At 37.4% G+C, this 23325-nt stretch overlaps 1 protein-coding gene across 7 annotated transcripts in view; it reads left to right on the top strand.

Annotated features, from left to right (window-relative positions):
- Ccdc88a (coiled-coil and HOOK domain protein 88A) overlaps positions 1-23325 on the top strand; it is a 124038-nt gene that overhangs the window by 18591 nt on the left and 82122 nt on the right. For all 7 annotated transcript variants that reach the window (XM_076937972.1, XM_034508554.2, XM_034508553.2 and 4 more), the window contains exons 3-4: positions 13668-13776; positions 21084-21153. In XM_076937972.1, coding sequence (XP_076794087.1) covers positions 13668-13776; positions 21084-21153 — 179 coding nt within the window. The remainder of the gene's footprint in view (positions 1-13667; positions 13777-21083; positions 21154-23325) is intronic.

Genomic DNA, 23325 nt, shown 5'->3' with positions numbered 1-23325 from the left:
GGGGTGGGTAAATGCTTGTCATGTTCAGATTTATACTATAATGTATGTGGGATTGTGTGCTAAGTAAGTATGTACAATTATTTTAACATCTGTGCATTTTCAGTGGTGATATTGAAACTTTATTATTGGATTTAAGTACCCATATTCATAATACAGCATCACTGTGATGAACTGGCAGGAAGAAGGAAGCACATCATCTTTAGCTTGACTGCTTCCTGTGAAACAGAATTGGAAGATCTCAAATAATAGACTGATTGATTGTTCAGTTGGGTTTTATAGATAACACTAATGGAACCTTCCTGTTGGCTTTTCGTTTTCCTAAATGATCTTGTGAAAGACAAAACAGAGAGAATAAACCAAATGAACTTAGTAGATCTAAGCAGTTTGGAATTCAGCTTTCTGATTTATATTATTATATTATATTATGTTTAGGTATCAATAAAATAGTTTCTAGTTCTAAATAATGCCAGTGTTTACAAACAGATGAGAAGTGTATAAAGGGATTCAAATATATAATACAAATTTATATGAAAGATAGAAGGTGGCTAGAGAGCTATGGTATTTACTGAAAGCTTATGATTTCAAGTAAAAGTGTGTGTGTGTCTGTATGTGTGTCTGTATGTGTGTCTGTGTGTATGTCTGTGTGTGTGTCTGTGTGTCTGTGTGTGTGTGTGTTTACCATAGGTATATCTAACATTTTATTACCAGGTTTGTTTCCTAATTAAAAATACACTTTGATACACTAAGAAATATGACAAATATACTAGGTATTTATTCTTTTTGTCTTTTCTTTTTAAACTTTTTTTAACTTACTGACTTGGAGTTGAATAAGATTTCCCTCCAGATTTCTGTGGTTTTACCAGTGACTTCCTGATCATGTTTCTGTTTGTATTTGTTTTCTATGGTATGTAATCTGACTTTTGTTGCAAAGCACCATTATTTTTTATAAACAACTAGTTCTTACTGGTATTTTTACTTCAGAGACCTAACAGCTCTTCTGTTTAAATTCTCATTTGCCTTGGGCTGTTTGACTATTCATTGTTTCCCTTGTAGTAAGCATGAATCAGTCACAGTTAAGGTTTAGCCTGTCTTAGCAATATTCAGTATTTCCTTTGCAGATGCCATAATTGTGGTTTAGGAATCTTGTTATTCAGTGGAATAACTGTCTTTAACAATTACTTCATGTGAGACAAAAACTTGAGTGGGAATGACTAGTTCAGGCTGTCAAGTAGATTAAAGAATGACAAATTAATAGTTGGTATTTAAAAAGCAATTATTGAAAAAAAGATTAAAAAGAAAACCCTGTGTGAGATGTGTGTGAGTGTTTGTGTGTGTGCACGTGCATGCACATGTTGGTGGTACACACTCTTTTGTTTTCATTTTTTGCATATTTTATTTACATTTCAGATGCCATTCCCTTTCCCTATTTCCCCTCTATAGAAAACCCCCATCCTATGCCCCCTTCTCCTTTTTGCTTTTGTACAATTTTTTTAATGTTAACCAAAGGCTTTATAAGTTTGGTAATGCTCAATATCAATCAGAAATGTAACCTAATACCCAACCTAGATATATCAACCATCCTTGACTGGCAGAGGCATGTAAACATCCGCCTCAAATGTCTAGGTGGTGCACACTCTTAATCCCAGCATTTGGGAGACAGAGGCAGGCAGATCTCTTGAGTTTGAGGCTATCCTGGTCAGTAGAACTAGTTCTAACAGACAAACCCTGTCTCAAAAAGCCAAACAAACAGAAATCAAACCCTGTGTGTAGTCAGTTATTATTTATTTTTATTTATCTCACAATATTTGTGTCTGGAATTATGCTATCTCCTAAAAATAAAATGTTAATAAGATAGTTTGCTTTTGTCAAAAAGCTTTCAGGTTAAATGAGAGACCAAGAGTCAAAAAAAAAAAAAAAAAAAAAAAAAACAGAATAAAATTATGTTTCAAATCAGGGAATAATTATTATACTGTGTCTTAGACCTGAGAGAATGTATGGTCTTGAGATTTTGAGGATGTGTTTTAGGAAATGTAACAGTATAATTCTCCATATTAACATGTAGGAATTGGAGAAGGCCCTGACAAAGAGAAGTCCTGGTTAGATGTATGTTATTGATAAGAGCTGGCCATGTCAAAGACCCTAGAGCCTCAGACCCATGGAGAAATGGCAAAGCCTCTAGTCTAAGTGTGGATGTTGACAGTGTGTGCAGAAAATGTCTTCCGAGGTTTTCTGCCCTAAAGACTGTTTTCCTACAGAGCCTGCTCTTACCAAGATTAGCTAAACCCTGCCTTCATGTTTATCTGTATGTAATAATTCTACCTTCTTGTGCTATATGCAATAACCCCACCTCTGTGATAAATTCTACCTGAGTTGGAGTGCTGAGGTTTCTCCAGTTGAGAGTCCAGAGAACCAGGTTCTCTGTCTGTCTGTCTGTCTGTCTGTCTGTCTATTTTTTACTCATTCCTTTGTTATCTCTCCACCCCAAGTTAGATCTGTCCTGGCAGCCATGCTGAACATGGCAATAACATACTAAAAGGAGAAGGATCAGACTAGATTTCAAAAATAGACCTACATGTGGGAGTTGGGTATATCATTAATAAATAGTGTCGAGGTAATTGGCTATCAATATAGAAAACCTACAAGTTTTCTTTAGGAACCTTTAAGAAGATTGACTAGTAGACAGTGCTTAAGAATCAATTTAGCTGGATTGCTAAAGAACATTTCACAAAATTTGATTGTATACATAGTTTTCAGAACTTCTAAAATAACACAATTAGCTGGGAATTAAGTGTTCAAAACACAAGCTGGGGGAAACATTTCACATTCAAACCACATGGTTATCTCATAATGCAAAATGCATCAAATCTCAAACAATCAACATTATTCAAAGTCTCCTATAAGACCCAAGGCAAGCATGCATAAAAAGATATAAAAGTAGTACTTGTTGAGAAGGGTTTCCTAAACTGATTTTCTTACTTCATTCACTTGCTTTATTTGAGTCCTCTGTGTATTCACCTCCTCCCACCTTGTGTGTTTGTATGTATATGTGAGAGTAGTTTACCTACATGTATGTATATATACCATGTCAATGGCTGGTGCCTACAGAGGTTAAAAGAGGGCATTGGGTTCCCTGGATGTGAGTTACAGATAGTTGTGAGTCACTCCTATGGTTGTTGGAAACCAAACTTGGGTTCTCTGTAAAAGCATCACGTACTCTTAACCACTGAACACCTCTTCGGGCACTCAGTAATTTCTTTTTATTTTATTTTTATTTTATTTTATTTTATTTATTTATTTATTTATTTTGGTTTTTCGAGACAGGGTTTCTCTGTTTAGTCCTGGCTGTCCTGGAACTCACTCTGTAGACCAGGCTGGCCTCAAACTCAGAAATCCGCCTGTCTCTGCCTCCCAAGTGCTGGGATTAAAGGCGTGCGCCACCACCGCCCGGCAGTAATTTCTTTTTAAAAGTCGGAATTTGAAATATTTTTTTTTCCTCATTTCAGCAGCCTTCTGGTATCGAGTTGTGAACTTGTAGAGAAGTTATTGTGGGTCTCATTTTTTTGTTTTGTTTTGTTGTATTTTTGAGCATCTGTGTCAACATTTTAGTAGCAAAAAGGAATGGGAAGTATAGAAAAGAGGGTATAAAGAAAAATTGGAAGTAAAATATATGAATTGTAGTTATAAGAAGTAAGAAAGTTTTGTAGAGTGGTTGAAGAGACAGCTATAGTAATAAATGCCTTTTCATACAAGATAACGCTTAAAACCCGACCTAATAAAGGACAACAGTGTGTGTTTAAAGAGAAAAAGTGAAGCTGAAATGTCTTTAATCCATCACTTGGGAGGCAGAGAAAGGCAGATATCTCTGAGTTTAGGGCCAACTTGCTCTACAGAGTGAGTTCTAGGTCAGCCAGAGTTGTTACACAGAGAAACTATGTCTCAAAACAACAGCAACAAAAATGAGTTGTTTTTTTGTTTTGTTTTGTTTTTTTTAAGAGTAATAAAGAAATAGAAGGTATTGTAACCTTAGTCTTCATTCCTTCCTATTTGGGTGATAGGTTTTTTTACCCCATGGACTTGTCTTTTTCATCAAATCTCTACATATGTGTGTAGGGTGTGGAGAGGCTGCTGTTTGCAATAATGCAAGCAAGTTAAGTAAGCATGTCCTTACATATGAAAGGGATTTCTGTGACCAAATTTTACTTTTGCAAGAATCTCCCTGTCTGAGATCCCTGCCTGCAGATTATAACCTTGTCTCTGGTGTTCTGAGAAACATTTTTTTTACAAGCAAGTTTTATTGTATTTTATTTCATGACTGAGGCTCTGAGAGAGTATAGACTGCTTACTCACCTGTGTTTATGTTAGTTATTGAGAGGATACTCCCCTTGCTGCTGCTATACCAGATTCCATACCAAACCCTGAACTGGCTATAGCTTCTTCAGGCAATGGTGGTAGTGCCTGAGGAACAGGAAGTCATTGCCTTCTCTGATGAGTATTTCCTAGACAATTTGAGAAGTTCTGCTTGAAGTTCTAGTGCCACATTTCTGTCTCCACTGCTATAGCAATTTCTTTGTATGAAACGTATGTCTCATCTCTGACTATATCTGTAGCCTGAAGTGGCTCTCATGGTACCTGGAAGACCATTTCTCTGGCATCTACTGCTGACTCTGGTCTGGCACAAGCAGCTTGGTGTAGCTAGGTGCCAGTTGACTGCTGCTTTGCAAAGAAAGTCACATTTATGCTTATTTTCTTTGGCTTGTTTTCTTTCTTTTAAAAATATTTATTTTTTATGTTCTTTATGCCTGCATTGTGTGTTTGTGCACCATGTATGTTCATTGCACATAAAGGCCAGAAGATCAGATCAGCTGGAACTGGACTTAAAGTGACAGTTGTGAGTCACCATGTGTGTGTTGAAAGTGGAATCATATTTAAGAGCTGCAAGTGCCATTTTCCCAGCCCTATCATTTGATTTTTCAATTCTGAATGGGGTGAGATGGAATCTATGTAGTTTTAATTTGCACTTGCCTGATGACTAAGGATATTGAATATTTTAAAGTATTGCCGGTTAATATTTCTTTTTGTGCTGTTTTTAAAATTTAAAAAATAGTATTTGTGCATACACACACATACACACATATGTTTGATGGTAGTGTATATGCATGTGTGCCCAGGTGAGCCCATAAAGTCCAAAAGAAGGCATGGGATACCCTGGAGCTAGAGTTACAAGTGGTTGTGAACTACTCAGAGTGGATGCTGGGAACTGAATTGAGGTCCTGTAGAAGAGCAACAAGTGCTTTCAATTGCTGAGACATCTCTCTAGCTCCAACCATTAATATTCCTTGTTTTAAGAACCTTGTTCAGTTCCACAACCTCTCCCTTTTTGTATATATAATTCATTTTTTAACTGGAATTTTTTTTTGTAATATATTCTGATCACAGTTTCCCCTTCATCTCCTTCATCCAACTATATGCCTTCTTACTCTTTTTAGAACACAAACAGGCGAATAAAACAAACAAAAAACCTGATAAACCAGAATAAAACAAATAAAAAAACAAATAAAAGACTAATAAAGTAAAAATAAAATATTAACCAAAGCATTGAGACAACAAAACAAAATCTCCACAAAAATACCATTGTGTTCAATTTGTTTGGGCCATCTTCTGTTGAGTATGGGACCTATCTGTAAATGTAGTTTGTATGCCCAATTACACTCCTTTAAAGGCATTTACCAATTGGAGATAGCTTCTTGGTTTTCAGTGGGAGAGTGTATTCATTTTCCCATCTGTCTTGGACCTGTGCTGGCTCTGTGTGCATGTTGCCACAGTCTCTGTGAGCTCAGATGTGTGTCAAGCCTGTTGTGTCTGGAAAATGATGTTTCCTTGTGTCATCCATCCCCTTTGGCTCTTAGAATCTTTCTGCCTCTCTTTCCGAATAGTTCCCTGACTCCTGAGGAGAGGGGTTCGATGGAGCCATCCCATTTAGGACTGAGTGTCCCAAGGTCTCTCACTGTCTCCACATTGTCCAGTTGTGGGTCTCTGTATTAGTTTCCATCTACTGCAGGAAGAAGCTTCTCTGATGATGGCTGAGGAGACACTGAGCTATGGGTTTAGCAAAATGCTGTTAGGAGTCATTTTATTGCAGTGATCCTTTAGGAGAATAGTAGCATTTGGTTTTACCCTAGGTTCACCGTCTGTATACTCTGGTTCTTGGCCATGTAAGCTGTGTCAGACATGGGTTCCATCACATGCAGTGGGCCTTTTTAAAAAAAACAAACAAAAAACCAAAACTGGGTTGTTTGTTTCTTTGATGTTTAGTTCTTCTTGAGTTTGTTTGTTCTAGAATCTAGGATATAGATATCAATCTTCAGTCAGATATTTAAGTGGCAAATGTTTTCTCCAGTTCTATAGTCTGCCTCTTTATCCAGTTGACAGTTTTATTTACTCAAAAACATTTAAAAGATTTAAATTCTGTGTATTAGTGTTTCGCCTACATGTATCTATGTGTACAGTGTGTATGCACCAGGCCTGTGGAGGCCAGAAGAAGGTATTGTTTCTTCTGGAACTGGTGTAAAGGGTAGTTGTGGGTGCTGGGAACTAAAGTTGGGTTCTCTGCAAGAACAGCGAGTGCTCTTATGTCCCAACCCAAGAAACCTCTTAACTTCACTTTTGTCAGTTGTTGGCCTTATTTTCTGAGCTACTTGTGTCTTATATATGAAGTCGTTAATATGCCTCTGTCTTGCAATGTATTCTCTTCTTTTTCTTGTAGCACTTGCAGAGTTTCAGGTTTTCTGTTGAGGTTCCTTGATCTATTTTGAGGCATTTATTTTGTACAATGAGAGGATCCACTTTCAGTGTTACATGTGGAAGTCCAGTTTAACTAGTACCATTTTTTTTTTTTTTTTTTTTTTGTAAAGGCTTGTCTTTTATTCAAGTGCATGTTGGCTTCTATGTAAAAACTAATCAGATGGTTGTAGTTGTGTGGGTTTATATATGGTACTCTGTTGTATTCCATCAATCTGTGTTTCTTTTGTGTGCCAGAACAAACTACATATTACTGTGGTTCTGTAGTAGAATTAACAATCAAGTATGTTCCTATTTGAGTAATATTCTTGATGCTTAGAATTGCTTTGCCTACGCAAGGGTGTGCTTACATACAAATTTAGAGACTTTTTTTCTATTTCTGTCAAGAACAGGTTTGCAGTGTTGTTTGTGATTACATTAAATCTGTTTATTGCTTTTGTTAGAATAGCCATTTTTATAGAACTTTTGCCCATTCATGTGTATGGACCAGCTCATCTTCTAGTGCATTGGTTCTTAACCTTCCTAACGCTTCCGTCCTTAATACAGTTCCTCATGTTGTGGTGACCACCCCTCAGCCGCAAAATTATCATTAATTCTTCATAACTGTAATTTTCCTACAGTTTTGAGTAGTATCTGTGTTTTCTGATTGTCTTAGTTAACTCCTGTGAATAGGTCATTTGACCCCCTTCTCCAAGGGATCAAGACCCACAGGTTGAGAACCATAGTTTCTTCCTCTTTTTTTTTTTTTTTTTCTTTTTAAGTGCTCTAAAGTTTTTATTGTACAGGGCTTTTAATTTCATGGTTAAATTTATTTCAAGGGTTCTCTGTTTGTTTGTATTGTATTGTTTTTCAGGCTACTGTAAATGGGATTGCTTCCTCGATTTCTTTCACAGAATATTTGTCATTGGTATATAGGAAGGCTACTGTTTTTTGTTTGTTGGTGTTACATTATGCCACTTTGCTGAATATGCTTAACAGATGTAGTTTTCTTATGGGTTCTTGATGTATAGTATCTTATAATATACAAATAAAGTTATTTTGACTTCTATTTGTACCTCTTACATATACTTCTACTGAATTACTGCTCTCAATAAGACCTGAAAAATACTGGAGGGAGTGGACATCCTTGTCTTGTTCATAATCTTAGTACTTTTGAGTTCTTCATTTAGTGTGATATTTCTTGTCTATGGATTGTATATGTACCATTATTAGGTCAAGATGTGTTTTGTGTTTGTAGTCTCCCTAGTACTTTTATTCTGAAAGAGTGTTGGATTTTGTCAAAGTAGTGAGTCTTGCATCTATGGAGATGATCATGTGATTTCTGTTCATGAATCTATTTACGTGGTGGATTATATTTATTGATTTACAGTTGTTGATCCATCTTTGAATCTGTGGGATGAATTGACACAGTTCATAATCTTTTTGAGTATTTTCTAATATTTTACTCTGTAGAATTCATGGAGATTTACCTGCCTCTGCCTACTAGAATTAAAGGCATATACCAACAGGCCAAGCTTGATATATTCTTGAATTCTGTTTATAATAATAAGAAATTTTGATCTGTATTTGTCGAGGAGATTGCTTATAATATTGGCTGTATCTTTATCTGGTTTTGCTATCAGTCTAATGCTTGCTGAATCTGTGTAAAAGTAATTCTCCTGATGTAATTTTCATCTCTGAGACTTAATACCTCAGTCTGCTAACCTAAGCTTAGGCCTGGAAACTTCTAGCCTCTTATGTTTTCAGCCTCTGAGACTTACTGCTGAATAAGCTCACCCCTTCCTAGTTTTTTCTGGACTCTGATTAATTCAATTCAGCTGTTCTGACTCAAACTCCTCTCCAAATCTGGCCTGCCTCTCTGTCTCTGTCTCCCCCCCCCCCTTATCCTCCCCCCTCTGTGTGTGTCTGTCTGTCTTTTTCTGTCTATCTCTCCTCCTGAATTGTTCTTTTTTACCTCAGACTAACTCTAGCAATCTCTTCTAATCTTCATGTGCCTTCTTCATTTTCTAACTCTTGCTGTCTTCACCTGTGTCTAGCTTTTTCTCTGCAACCTGCCTCTGAACAACTGCCCCATTAAAAGTGCCTCCTTCCTTCCCTCCCTTCTCCCTCTCCCCCTCTGTTTGTCTGCACTGCTCTCTTAAGTAGTTTCTCTTTCCTCTCTCTTCTTGTGAAAGTTGGGCATATCTTATTCTGTCAAATCTTTCTCTGATTCATCACTTTGCTACTCAATTAGGCATCACTTTAAACTTGGATGCTTCCTTCTACAAACTAATTTTATCTTCATTGTTTGGGATTAACGATGTGTACTAAGGACCTGTCTGTATTCCAACCATTGGGATTAAAGATGTGTGTTAAGGACAGAGCCACACTACTAGAAACAGACATTTGCAGTAAATAATGCAGTCTTGGGGTTCACAATATGATCAAATATCCTGCAACAAAATTGGAAGCTTTTCTATTCTATTTTTATGTTCTAACTTAGGAAGCATTAGGGTTTTTGGTTTTGTTTTGTTTTTTTTATCTGAATAGACTTCCTGGTTTCATCCAACTGCCTAAATGTGTTTTCCTTAAACTCATTGAGAAATCTACAATTTTAAATTTTTCTTTCTTTGAACACACTTATTTTTGTTTAATTTTGGTATTATTATTAATCATTCCATTCGTTTACATCTCAAATGATATCCCACTTCCTGGTTACCTCACTGCCACCCTCTCATCCCACATCTTCCCTCCTTCCTCTCTTTTGCCTGTATGAGAGTGCTCACCCACCTATACTCTCCTGCCCCACTGCTCCAGCGTCCCCCTACTCTGGGGCATCAAACCTCACAGGGACCAAGGGCCTGCCCTCCTCCTGTTGCTGACAGGCACATTTGTATCTGGAGCCATGGATCTCTCTAGGTACAGGTGGTCTAGTCTCTGGGAGAACTGGGTGGTCAGGCCAGCGTGTGTTGCTCTTCCTCGTGGTTGCAATCCTCGCCCGCTCCTCCAGTCCTTCCACCATCCCCCACAAGTTTCCCTGAGCTCAGTCTGATGCATCCACATCTGCATTGGTCAGTTGCTAGCCCTACCTCCCAAGGAGCCTCCACACTGGGGGGGGGGGGGAGAGAGAGAGAGAGAGAGAGAGAGAGAGAGAGAGAGAGAGAGAGAGAGAGAGAGGGAGAGAGAGAGGATAAAGGGAAAGAGACACGAAGAATGGAGACAAGACAGAAAGTCTGATCAAGTCTCGTTTATTGAAGGGAATTCTGAGGTATTTATACACTTTTGCCACGTGCCTTGTAGGCGCGTGCCTTGCAGGTGTGGATATGACGTAATCCTTACAGGCATCTATAGCGTGGACAGCACGTGAACCGCATGCCTTGCAGGCGTGACTACCACGTGCGCCTTGCAGCTGGGGCAGTAAACAGCAACACAAAATATGTGGGATATCAGAGTGTGCTTCAGCTGTTGTAGGCTTTTGAAAACCAAATCTTTCGTCAGGGTATATGGTTCCAGATGCCTGCAAAGATAATCTAGCCGCTTTCTACTAAAAGTCGGCTCCCAACACCGGTGGACCTTTAAGTTTCATCTTTCTGCTTCCTTATCATGGGGATTCTCTTCTCTTCTCTCAGTCCCTTGCCCAGCAATCTAAAAGTCCTGCCCTGTCTTGCTGCCCTGGGGGCAGGGACCCTCAGGTCTGGAATCAAAATAAGACAAAGCATTAGAACCAGTTCCTAACGGTAGGTCATATACATTTAGAAACTCACCTATTTCTTTTATGTTTTCCAAGTTGTTGGACTATACGTTTTAAAAGTATATTCATGATATTGGTATCATCTGTAGTGTCTCTTTGTCTCTAACCTTGTTAATTTGGGTCTTTTCTCTCTTGGTTAATTTATCTAAGGGTTAACAGTCTGTCTCTCTCTCTCTCTCTCTCTCTCTCTCTCTCTCTCTCTCTCTCTCTTTCCCAATGAACCAACTTTCATTTCATTGTTTTTCAAAAAAAAATTCTTTATTTTTATTTTATATTGATTTCTATCCTGATTATATTCTATCTCCTAGTTTTGAATTTGGTTTTTCCTTTTTTTTTTTTTCAAAGCCTTGGAAATATGTCTTTACATTATTTATTTGGGATTTTTCTTATTTTTGTGATCTGGCCCCTTGGAGCTGTGAATTCTCTCTTTGGACTGCCTTTTCTGTGGTTTTCCCACTGTTGATTTCTAGCTTTATAGTCTGTGGTGAGACAAAATACATGGAATTACTTTATTTTCCTCTATATTGAGACAGTGTTATGTCCTAATATGTTATCAGCTTTAGAGCTCCATGGATTGCTGAGAAGAATGTCTGTTCTGCAGTATTTGAATTAAATGGTTTATAGATATGTGCTAACTATATTTGATCTATAGTATTGTTTAACTCCATTGTTTAACTTCTTTATTCCTTTTTTGCTTGGGTGACTTGTCTTGTTGAGGGTAGGGGGTGAAAGTCACAGACTATTACTGTCTTAGAGTTAATCTGTGGTTTTTAAATCTAGTTTTCTTTTATGAAATTGGGTACACCTGTGTTTTAGATGTATATGTTTAGAATGATAGATGGTTTTTCTTAATCATTGTGAAGTGACCTCCATTACTTCTCATCTGTGTTAGTCTATTTTGTCATATATCAAATAGGGACTCCTGCTATTTCCTGATCCCATTAGTGTGAATATTTTTGTTCATCTTTCATTCTAAGGTGGTGTCTAATTTTGGTGGTGAGGTATTTTTCTTGGAGGTGATAGTCATGTTTCCTGATCAAATATGAAGTTTATGTCTTTCGATGGGGAAGTTGAGTCTTGATACTCAGAATTATCGAAAGTTTTGTATTCATTCCTTTCATGTTGTTGATTTTGTTGTATTTCTTAGTCTTTGGTTCTGCAGAACCAACCCCTTCATGCACTCCAGCAGCTCACAAGTGGTGCAGATGCTGGGGTGGGCCATCTGAAAGCCCAGGATCTGTAACTGAGTGATAGCTAATTTGGTCAGCCTGTCAGCTCTACTGAGCTGCCCAAGTGAAGAGTGCCTGCAGCCATCGGGAGGTAGGGCTAGTTCTCCCACACTGAATGCCATTGGGGCCAGCTCTCCTGCACCCATGCCACCAGGGTCAGCTCTCCAGTGCTGCCCAGGTGAGGAACAGGGCTAGCTCTCCTGAGCCCATGCTATGAGGGGTAGATCCAGCTGTCCCAAATGTGATGGCCAGTGAGGGGCAGGGCCAGCTCATCACAGTGCTCAGACATCTACATTCTCAGGTGACAGCCCAGGGCACAGACATTGACACAGATTCCCTGCTACCTTAGGACCACAGACCCAGACATGGCCCTCAACATCATCCCAGGCCAAGATGCTACCATTGTTTCAGGTGTCAGCACAGGCCACTCAGATCAGTTTGTCCCCTGGCATCAGTGTGGCCCCTGGATATCAACATGGGGCTCAAGCAGCCTGGACTATTGACATCGGACTAGACTTCAATGATAACACAGGCCACAGACATCAGCATAGACCCCAGTTGCACAGGCTCCTCATATTCACCTGTTCCTTACTATCATTGCCTTCAATTCCATTTTCCTCCACAGTGCACAAACCACTTGGCTTTACTTTCTCTCCTATCTCTCTACCGTGTACTACAACTTTCCCATCTCTCCATCACACATTCACCCATTGTAGTAGATGTGGGGCTGGGCTTGTGGGGGTTTTTAGTGACAATTTTATTATATATAATTTTATTATTTTTATCCTTGCCCTTCACCTGTGCTATTGGTATTGACTATAAGACCTCAGCATTGTCATCATGTACTCTATAACTTTGCCACACTCCAAGGCTTATAGTAGCGGTTTTAAAATCCTGTCTGTTATTTTTTGTTTTCTCATTCATTTCTAAGTGTGTTTTTGACTGTTTATTTTCTTTCCAGGTCATGGATTGCTTTTCTTTTTGTTGTATTTAATAATTTTTTATTTATGATGGATATTAGGACCACTATATTTTGTCCCAAAACTGTTCAACAGGTCGCTTGTGGTATTTTAGATTCCATTCTTCAGTGGGTGATCATTATCTTTCTTCAGGTTGTCTTACTTGCCCTCATAAACTAGCTTATAGCTCCTGTTCTGGCCATAATCTTCTACTCTAACAGAACCACTGTTTTATGTGCATGGGTGTACCATGTATGTGCCTGGTACTTGGCAGAGGCCAGTCTCTGGGACTGGAATTACAGACAGTTGTGAGCTACCACTGGGTGTTGGGAATCAAATCCTGGTTCTCTGGAAGAAACAACCAGTGCTCCTAACTACTGAGCCATCTCTCCAGCCCTAGTCCCACTTTTCAGTTTCTCATTTTTAACTCTATCTTGACTGCTTTTCTACTATAATTTTTCTTTAAAATATGTATTGTTTTGTTTTTAATCAGTTCAAAAATTTACACAAGGTAAAGGTTCCAACTTCTGTCATTTACTTCATTTATTTTTTTAAAAGTTTTTCTGGGTTATTTCCTAAAGAAATAGAATCCATATTACTGAGTGAGGATCAATAACCACTTGGGTTACTAACCTGTATTTTGACTTCTTTGTTTAAGTGGATTTATTTTGAGAGGGTGGGATTAGGAGGCTATTTCTTCCAGGAATAAAAAGTAACAGAATAGCAGTTAAGGATATTTGGGTTTCAAATAAATTTTTCTACTAATTAAGGCATATTGGATGTATCAATATTATTTAGAAGCACAGAATATATACAAGAGTAGTAATTTGTTGTTATGTATCACTAATTAGCACAAATGACTACATAATCTTTAAAAGAAACTATTATATTTATTTTTAATCATGTTTCTGTATAATTAAAAAGCTTTTCTTCTCTCTAAATTTATTCCAGTAATCCTAAGTCGGAGAGTCAACGAGTAAATAAAAAAGTCAACAATGATGCTTCCCTTAGAATTCACAATCTATCAATTTTGGTGAAACAGATAAAATTTTATTATCAGGTAAGTGGTCTTTTTAAAAATATTTTAATAACAATGTGCATATTTATATTTTAAAATTGACTTTGTTGGGAACTTGCATAAATGGTAGCCTACTTGAATTACATTTTTGATACATGATTTCTTTTAACACTTAAGTTGAATACATAAGTCAGTTGTTAATTCTGAGCATTATTTTTTTTAATGTCTGGATATTTTGCCTGCATATATGCTTATGTACTATGTGCATACCTAGTGACTTATGGAGGCCAGAGGGAAGTGGTTCCCTGGAAGTGGACTAACAGACAGTGTGAGTCCACCATGTGGATGCTGGGGAATGAACCAGAGTACTGAGGAGGAGCAGCCAGTGCTCTTCAGCTCTCAGCCATCTCTCTAGCCACAAGCCTTAAGTAATTCTTAATGCTGCTAATATGTCTCTTAAATATTTCTGTAGTTGCTTTACACAAATTTTTGTTTGGTATCAAATTTTTGAATTTTTATTTTAATAAGTTTTATAATATGCTATATTCTATTTCATTTATGAGTTATGGAGAAGGGCACTTTTAAATTAAATATACAAGGATTTTTTAAGTAAAAAAAATTGTTCAGAAAATTTAGTTTATATGCTTCTGATTTGACATTTTTTTTCTTTTGTTTCTTTTTCCTCTTTCTTTCTTTCTTTTCTTATTTTTTTTTTTTAGACAGGGTTTCTCTGTGTATCCCTGGCTGTCCTGAAACTTGTAGACAGGCTGACCTCAACTCAGCCTGCTTCTGCCTCATGAGTACAGTGACTAAAGGCATTCTCTATCATGCCCAGCTCAATTTGAGTTGAATATATAAATCCACCTAGAAACAAAACCAGACATTGCCCTACATGAGGCTCAAACTTACAACCCTAGGATTAAGAGTTCCATGCTCTACCAACTGAACTAGCCAGGCAGCTAATTATCTAGTATAGCTTTATTGGTTTGTCTCTTGAACTCTTGAGTATTGAGAAAGGAGTTGAGGTGGTATTTTAAGCTGAAGGATTTATCAACTTTTCTTTTATATACTTTGAAGAGACATTAGTAGGTGAAGATGAACATAAACTTGTTTTGGAGAACTGGATCATTGTTTCCCATTTTATCCAAATTATTGGTTTAAGTGTTTTTAAGAAAATCTTCTATTTCATGTTTTACAATCTTATTCATGTATATACAGTGTATCTTAATTATATCTACCCACACTTGCTCCTGATCTGCCCTCCCTCCCTTCTGGTGACCTACCTCGTCCTGTCAGTGCTACCTGCTGGAATGTTAGCTGCTCTTACTGGCTCGGTTTTGTGCAGTTACAGAGGTTTTGTATAGGCATGGCGTGTCTATACCTAAGCCTGTACGAGCATGCAGTGCACATGGGCATCAGTGAATGGCATTGGTTCCTTGGAACTAGAGTTAGAGAAGGTAATAAACTACAGCTGCCTTGTGGGTTCAAGAAACTTAACCCAGGTCCTCTAAAAGCTGTGTTAACTACTGAGCCATCTCTTTAGCCCCTACAAGTACATATTCTTGACTATTTGTTCCCTTTGTTATAGTGATGTTTCTTTTCTCTTCTGATTGCTTTTTGCTTGATATCAACTCTTGTCAAAATTACATATTGCTATTCTTAATTGTCTCAGCTTTCACTTCATCTTTTCACTTTCAGTCTCTTTTGTAGATAGAGAAGAGGAAGATTTTTCTTTTTTTCTTTTTTTTTGAGAGAAACATTTTATTGTAATGGGCTAGAATCACACTCTCAGAGCATTTGGGTTCCGTTTCTCAATGGTTCAGACTGCTTTTCATAATTAGTTTCAAGGATTTTTCTTAATAAGCTATTTTTATGTGCTCATATTGTGTTTTGATACTGTGTATTGAACCCAGGACCAAGTGCTCTATCACTGTGCTATGTCCTCGGCCCTGGAATGTTTGCCTAGAATACACAAACCCTAGGTTAGCTTCTCTAGTCCCACATAAACCAGGAGAGGTAGTAACATGCTGTAAATACAGATGCAAAAGTAAATACAGATGCAAAAGTAAATACAGATGAAGTCATGGGCTAGATCTAGACCCAGAGCTCCCAGTCCTGCCTGGCAGCAGACCACATGTGGGAGGGAAGGGAAGTATTCTTAGTGGCCACAGCTTGGAGGAATTCATCTTTGTTACCTTCAGGTTATGGAACTTGGTGCTTAGCGCAGGGTGCAAAGTCACCAATGCTTCTGTTTTTCATAGCCTAAGTCCACTGCTGCTGAAAATTCTCACGAAGTCCAACTATCAATTTACACATATGCCTCTCATCACCTCCCCTCACCTAGACACAATGGTAGGGTGTCTTCAAACTCCCATAGTTGTGATGGGTCTTTGTTTTGCCGGCTTCAGAGTAGCAGTCTCAAACAATAGGCCTCCTTACAAAATGACACCTGTTCCTAGCACTTTGAGATATAGGAGAAAAGTCAAGGAGAAGGAACAAGACAAAAGATGCACACATTGTTGACAGTACAGCCTTTATTTTGGGAATTGGAAAAAGGGGAGTCTCTAATAATCAGCCTATTATCTATCTACTTACAAGCTAGGGTAGTTTTAGACTAGAAAAGTGGAGTATAGAGGATGGCAGAGAAGGAGGTTGAAAGTTTCCGTTTTTAGCTTGTCATTGTACATTGCTAAGAGTAACCAATAAGTAATAGCTAAAGATTAGCTGATAAACAGCTTTGCTGACTGGCCATTACTTAGGTCCACAGGACAAGACAGTGAAGACCCTAGAGAAACAAGTAAATTTACTTCTAGAAACCATTACTGTAGTTACTGGAATTGTCACAATTCTACCAAAATTAAGTAGTGTACAAAACAGTGTGGCCCTGGCAGTAGGGAGTGACAAAGTTGATTTTTTTTTTTTTCTCCTATACTGGGTCACCATGCAGACAAATTGCTGGCACAGGAGTTCTTGCTAGACTTAGGCTTGTGAAAGTTGGGCTAGGACTCCCAGTGCGCCTAGCTGCCATTTAGACTTAACTTTGGCCTTTTCCTCCCTGAGAGAGAGGGCTGGAGCCCTGCTTTTTAAACAAACAAACACTAAAAAAAAAAAAAAACCCTATAGCTTTTCTGTTTCATGTGCTTTTCAGCTGTCTTCCTCCTTTAAAAATCACTTTTATTGTTGTTCATTTTCCAGGATAAATGTTTTTTGTTACCTTGATTCCTTCTAAAACTGTGCTATCTTTTTTTCTCTATGTAGCCATGGCTGTCCTGAACGCTGTCTCTAGACCAGGCAGGTCTCAAATTCATATAGATCCTCCTGCCTCTGCTTTCTGAGTACTGGAATTAGAGACATGCACTACCACCACCTGGCCCAGACTCTGCCATCTTAACTTGAAATTTCTATCATTTTCTCTTTCTCTTGTGTTCATATCTGGTTTGGGTTTTGAGATAATACTACTTTCTTAGAATAAGTCTGGAAGATATTTTGTTATGTCTCATCATGTTGGCCAGATGATACCAAGGAAATCAGTCTCAAGATCTCTTGGGTTTCTTAATCTCATTAATAAAATAGCTTAAGAATAGACTCAAATGGAAGCTCCAGAAAAGTGGAGAGCTTAAAAGAAATATACTCTAGGGTAGGTAAGGTGAGAAAAGAAAAAGTGGAGAAAAGAAAAAGACGTAGAAGTCAGCCATACAGTGGGAAGTATGGATGTGGATGCTGTAGAAAAAAATTGAAGCCTGAAGTGTTAGGGAGAACATGCTTAGAACAAAGAAACATGAAAAGGAAGCATTACACTTTACAAGTGATTAAGAAAGTAGGTCCAAGCCATTTGGTTGTGCTCTATAAAGACTGCGCTTAGAGGAAAGGTACTGTGTACTGTCTCAGTAGAGGTGCTTAGAGGGAAGAAAATCTCTTTATTATTTTTCACATCAATTCTTGGTGTAGGTCTATTTATGTTGTTTAATATCTCTTTTTAGTAGATCATTAATGTTAAGAAATATACCCATTTTTTTAAATATAAATCTTCAAAGTCTTCTCTAATAATCCAGATTTTATTTGTCTCTCTTGTAATGTCCCCCATTTAATCTCGCAATTTACTTATTTGGGTCTTTTTTTTTTTCCCTGAAATTTTATTTTAAAATTAGTATATTAAATAGTAGATGGTCTTAGTGCTTTTCCTGGTTTTGGTCGACTGCCTTCTTTATCTCCATGCCTTTATCCCTGCTAAAACCTTCCCAACCCAGGTTTATCCTTCCGCTTTATGTCACATGTGTTGGACTTGCCAGCTTTATCCACCGAAGCTTCTTTTCACGTCCCAGGCATCTACTGACATTTATTCCTACATAAATACACATATATAGTAATTAGAAGCTAGGATCCACATATTAGAAAGGACATACTTGTCTTTGTGAGCCTAGGTTATATCCTTTAATATAATCTGCCTGTTCCATCCATTCCTTCCCATTCCTAATTTCAGTTTTTCTTTACATTGTGCACATATGTACCATGTTTTCATTATATATCAGTGGTAAAAATCTAGGTACAGTTTTCTAGCTGTTGTGAATAATATAGCAGTAAACATGGATGTGGGAGTGTACATGTTAGGATATAGAGTCTACTGTTACATCGCACAGTGTCTCTGTTTTTAGTTTCTCAGTGCCCTGTAATATCCGTAGCAGTCCTCTGAACAGTGACTAAGGACTCCTTTCACTGTACGCCTTCTCTAGCACTGGTTGGCATTCAGTTTTCTGATGACAGCTGTTCTGACTGAGTAAGGTGGTTTATCAGTTACTTTTCTGAGCTGTGCTGGCTAGTTTTATGACAGCTTGACACATAGGCTAGAGTCATCTGAAAGAAAAAGCCTATGTTGAGAAAATGTCCCTGTGAGCTAGGTCTGTAGGCAAGCCTGCAAGGCAGTGGTTCTCTACTTATGGGTCCTGACTCCTTTGGGGCTCACACATCAGATGTCCTGCATATCAGATATTTACATTACAATTCATAACATTATCAAAATTACAGTTATGAAGTAGGAACAAAACAATTTTATAGTTGGGGTCACCACAGCACAAGGAATTGTATTAAGAAGGTTGAGAACCACTGCTGTAGGACATTTTTTTAATTAGTGACTGGTGTTGGGGGACAGTCTATTGTAGGCAGGGGGCATCCTTAGGCTAGTGGTCCTGGGTTCTATAATAAGCAGGCTGAGAAAGCCATGGGGAGCAAGCCAGTAAGCAATATTCCTCCATGGCCTCTGCATCAGCTCCTGCCTCCAGGTTCCTGCCCCGTTTGAGTTCCTGCCCTAACTTCTTCCAATGATGGACTGAGTATAAGCCAAACAAACCCTTTCTTCTCCAGCTTGCTCGTGGTCATGGTGTTTCAGCATGTTAATAGGAACCCTAACTAGGGTAGTTACTATGATAAAATATCATGACCAAGACAAGATAAGGTTGGTGTGTGCTTCAGGAAAGATGAGTCATCATGGCCTGGGAAGCATGGCAGTAAACTGCAGGGATGGCAACAAGAACAGGAAGCTGAGAGATCACATCTTTTACTGCAAGCACAAAACAGAACTGGAAGTAGGGTAAGGCTATATATTTTCAAAGTCCACCTCAAGTGACACACTTCCTCCAGTAAGGGTGTACCTCCCAAACCTTCCCATGCAGCACAAAATGCCTGAGTATATGGAGACATTTCTCATTCTCGTTTCTCTTCCTGAGCCTGGATTACTTCATTTAACATCTTTTCCAGTCGTTTTATTGGGAAACATAAGATTTCATGTTTATAGTTGACCTCAGACTGCATTGTGTACATGTATGACATTTTCATTATCCATGCATCTGTTGATAGCATATAGGCTAAAATTGCCTTTCCTCACTGTCTCAAGTAGAGCAGCAATAAACATGGATAACATTAAGATATAGAATCCTTTGGTTCTATATTCAGAAATGTTATAGCTGGTTCATATGGTAGTTCTATTTTTTAGCTTTTTGAGAAACCTCCACAGTGATATTCTTGCCAAAAACTTTATGTAATGTTTAACTAGCTTATTACTTCATGTTATTATTATTAGAGTTAACTTAAAATTAACACTTTAAAATTAAGAACTAAATTTTCATATTTCAAGATATAATCTTTTACAATTTAATGATTTTGTACTTTTGTTTCACTTTCTGTCCTCTGCAACAAAAGTTTTTATAAGTTTTTATAAACTTAAGTTTTTATAAATTTCCACTATAGCAGGAGACACTACATTAAACATTTTCATTCTATGTTAAGTACATTTTACATGATATTACATTTGTCAATTGTATAATTTGAACTGTAACTGGACTCGTGGTGTAAAGGTCAAGGTATGAAAAGGTCACTGATGAGTCTGGTGATGAGTGGGTATGGGGCTGTCTTCTCAGTAGGGGAAGAGTGACTTGAGAGAATGGGGAAACAGTAGAATGGGAGGGGTAGATTACTGAGAAGAGACTTGGATAGAAGTTGATACTGAATGTCACGTGGCAAGTCGTCAGTAGAATAGTGTTTTCAGATTTATCAACATTGACTCCTGTTACTAAAAGATAAGGTTTTTTCGATTAAAGTCTTTTTTCTTTTCTTTTTTCTTTCTCCCCCTCCCCCCCCCTTTTTTTTTTTTCCAAGACAGGGTTTTTCTGTGTAGCCCTGGCTGTCCTGGAACTTACTTTGTAGACCAGGCTGGCCTCAAATTCAGAAATCTGCCTGCCTCTGTCTCTGCCTCCCAAGTGCTGGGATTAAAGGCGTGTGTGCCACCACTGCCCAGCTCATTTAAAGTCTTTAAGACAAAACTTTTCCCTATCTTTCTTTATCTGGGTGAATTTAAAAGTTCTTTATTCAAAGGTAGGTTATTTTTATGAGGTATGATATAGACAAAATAATGATTGCTTTAAAATCCTTTTTAAAACTTACTATGATAGTATTCAATTTGCTTCAATGTAAAAATATCTAAAACTCAAAATAAATAGAAAGTTCTTTTTTCCTTTTAAGTTATTTACTTATATAGAGAGATAGGTTTCACTCCATAGCTGAGGCTATCTCAGACTCAATATTTAACCCAGGCTGGCCTCAAAACTTCTTAAAACAACAAAAAAAACCTTTTTCTCAGCTTAACAGATATGAAGGTTACAGGTATGATTCATCATGCTCGATCCTTTAAGTCCATTATAACTTAGAAATTTAATTCATTAAAGGTGCAAAAGAGATCCTCTGCACATTTATTTCTAATGTAGCACACCCACAGACAAGTGTGCTATCCTAAGTTACGACTTGGTGAGGACATCAACCATCAACCATGCAGTTACTGACTACTGAATATCATTTTACAGGAGACTTTGCAGCAGTTGATTATGATGTCATTGCCAAATATCTTAATCATTGGCAAAAATCCCTTTTCTGGTAAGTTTTAAGTCTGTATGATGTGCTAATAATGCCTTACATTTGTGTAACACTAGTCACGTTTACCACGGCCTTGATTGTTTATCTCAGTTCTCAGGTTTTCCACAACCTCAGTTGAAAAGTTGAGGCTGATAGTTCTGTTTGTAAAGAGAAAAGGAGCTCACAGTTTTTAAGTTGTCGGTGAGATGTGCACACTCAGCACTAAGGTTTTTTTCTGCTCTATCAAACTGGTATTTTTAATGATGGTTGATTTTATTATCTCATTCTAAGCAGTGGTGTTTGAAAAGCAATGATGTTGAAACAGCCAAGCCTTGTATTTACATACCTATTTACTTTTGCCAAAATTGTTGGCACTGTGGAATTGTTTTCTCGTTTGTCTGTAAGTTTATTTTTGTAATCATATGTAATAATCTTGGACCTGATAACTACTAGCCAAACTCCTGTATTATTGAGCAGTACTCCAACTGTTAAGTTGAAAGTTTTACTGATGAATATTAATTTGTATTAAACTATATCTTAGTGGAAAGATGAGAGGAAGTTTCATTTATTTAAATTATTATACTCAAAAATTGCCTTTGCTAGAATTTTATTTTCATTTGTATTTTGCCATTTATGGAACTTTCCTAGGACCTCACCTATGCCAAACATTCATTGTAACCATACACCCTAGAAATTAAAATTTGAACAATTGAGTAACTAGCAGCTATAAAACATTTCAGCAAACGACTTAATCTTTGTGGGCTACATGATATTTAAATTGAATATATCTTCTCTAACCTGAACACTAGCCTAATTGAAACAAAAATAAAATCCAAACAAAATGTAAGATGTAAGCAGTTGTTTTTATAGTGGAAACTAACAGTTTAAATGTATTAGTAGTGAACTCAGTTAGGAATTCACTAACTTAAATAATCTTTAGAGATACTCTAGGACATTTGGTTGTATAAGTGAACAGAAAGATTAGCATGTAAAATATGATTATTTCTGATTCTATATGTATTTAGTAAGTAACTACCAAATCAGAGAGTAGACATACTTTATGTGCTAGAGATTCTTGTGGTTTGGTGAAAGCTCCAAAGATTACTGTGAGATCATATAATTCATATGGCAAAGACATGTATCAAATGCCAAGACATGTGAAAACACAGAGCTGTCGATTGTCCTTTAAATTGCCGGAGTTAGGGTTAGGAACTGTGGTGACTGGATCAAGAAAGACCACACAGATGTCTGTGTATCTAGGGCAATGGGAGTGATTGACTGCAGAACTGAGTGAAGGACAGCAATGTCTAGCCTGGGTTAGGACAGAAGCATGTGTGTACTTGCATGTATTGACTATTAAAATGGCTTAGTATTCTGGAAAAATTGGTTAATGGAAAGCAAGAGGAAGTCTTTAATATAAAGATTTCAAATTCATCACAGGTACATTAACCTGATAGGGAAAAATCTTTCTGAATATTACATGTTTGTGATATGTTCAACTGAATATTTAAGGCAATCTTAATTGAATGCTGTTGACTAGTGTTGTTTTACATTTCTACAGTTCTGTTCTGGACTGATAACTTTTATCCAGTTCTTTACATATATTTCTTTCTTCAAATTTATTATTGTGAAATAGGATCTTACGCTGTAGCCCCAGGCTAGTCTAGAACTCAATATGTAGTCCAGACTAGCTCACAGTTTTCTTACTTTAGCCTTTTAAATGCTGGAATTATAGGTGTGAACTACCACACCCAATTAAACTTACTGTGACAGACATTTAAGGTTCTGATCCTTATGATCAGATGTAGGATCCTCTGATCCTGTGTAGTGAGAAACATATTTAAATTATATAGGTAGGTGAACCATAATATTTGTATTTTAATAAGAAAACAATAAAGAAGAATAATCCCATTAGCAGCCACTTTGGCATGGCCTTCTATCAACATAATGTAAAAAGCTGGTATAATATAAATCTATAGGAAAGGAGTAGATGCAGTTAGTATACTTAGCTTACGCCTATTTGTGTGCACTGTTAACTCTTGAGAAGGGATATCCGTGCCATGTCTACTGTGATCATCACTTTGTATACACATAAGCCACCTGTGTAAGTTCCACCATGTTTACAAAATTCATCTTTTTGTCAAGAAGTGTTGAGAACATTTTCTCTAGAATTTATTGTTCCAGTGTTTGAAA

This window comes from Arvicanthis niloticus, chromosome 7 (genome assembly GCF_011762505.2).
Source record: "Arvicanthis niloticus isolate mArvNil1 chromosome 7, mArvNil1.pat.X, whole genome shotgun sequence".
In the NCBI taxonomy this organism is placed as follows: domain Eukaryota; kingdom Metazoa; phylum Chordata; class Mammalia; order Rodentia; family Muridae; genus Arvicanthis; species Arvicanthis niloticus.
This window is presented reverse-complemented; position numbering and strand designations above follow the sequence as displayed.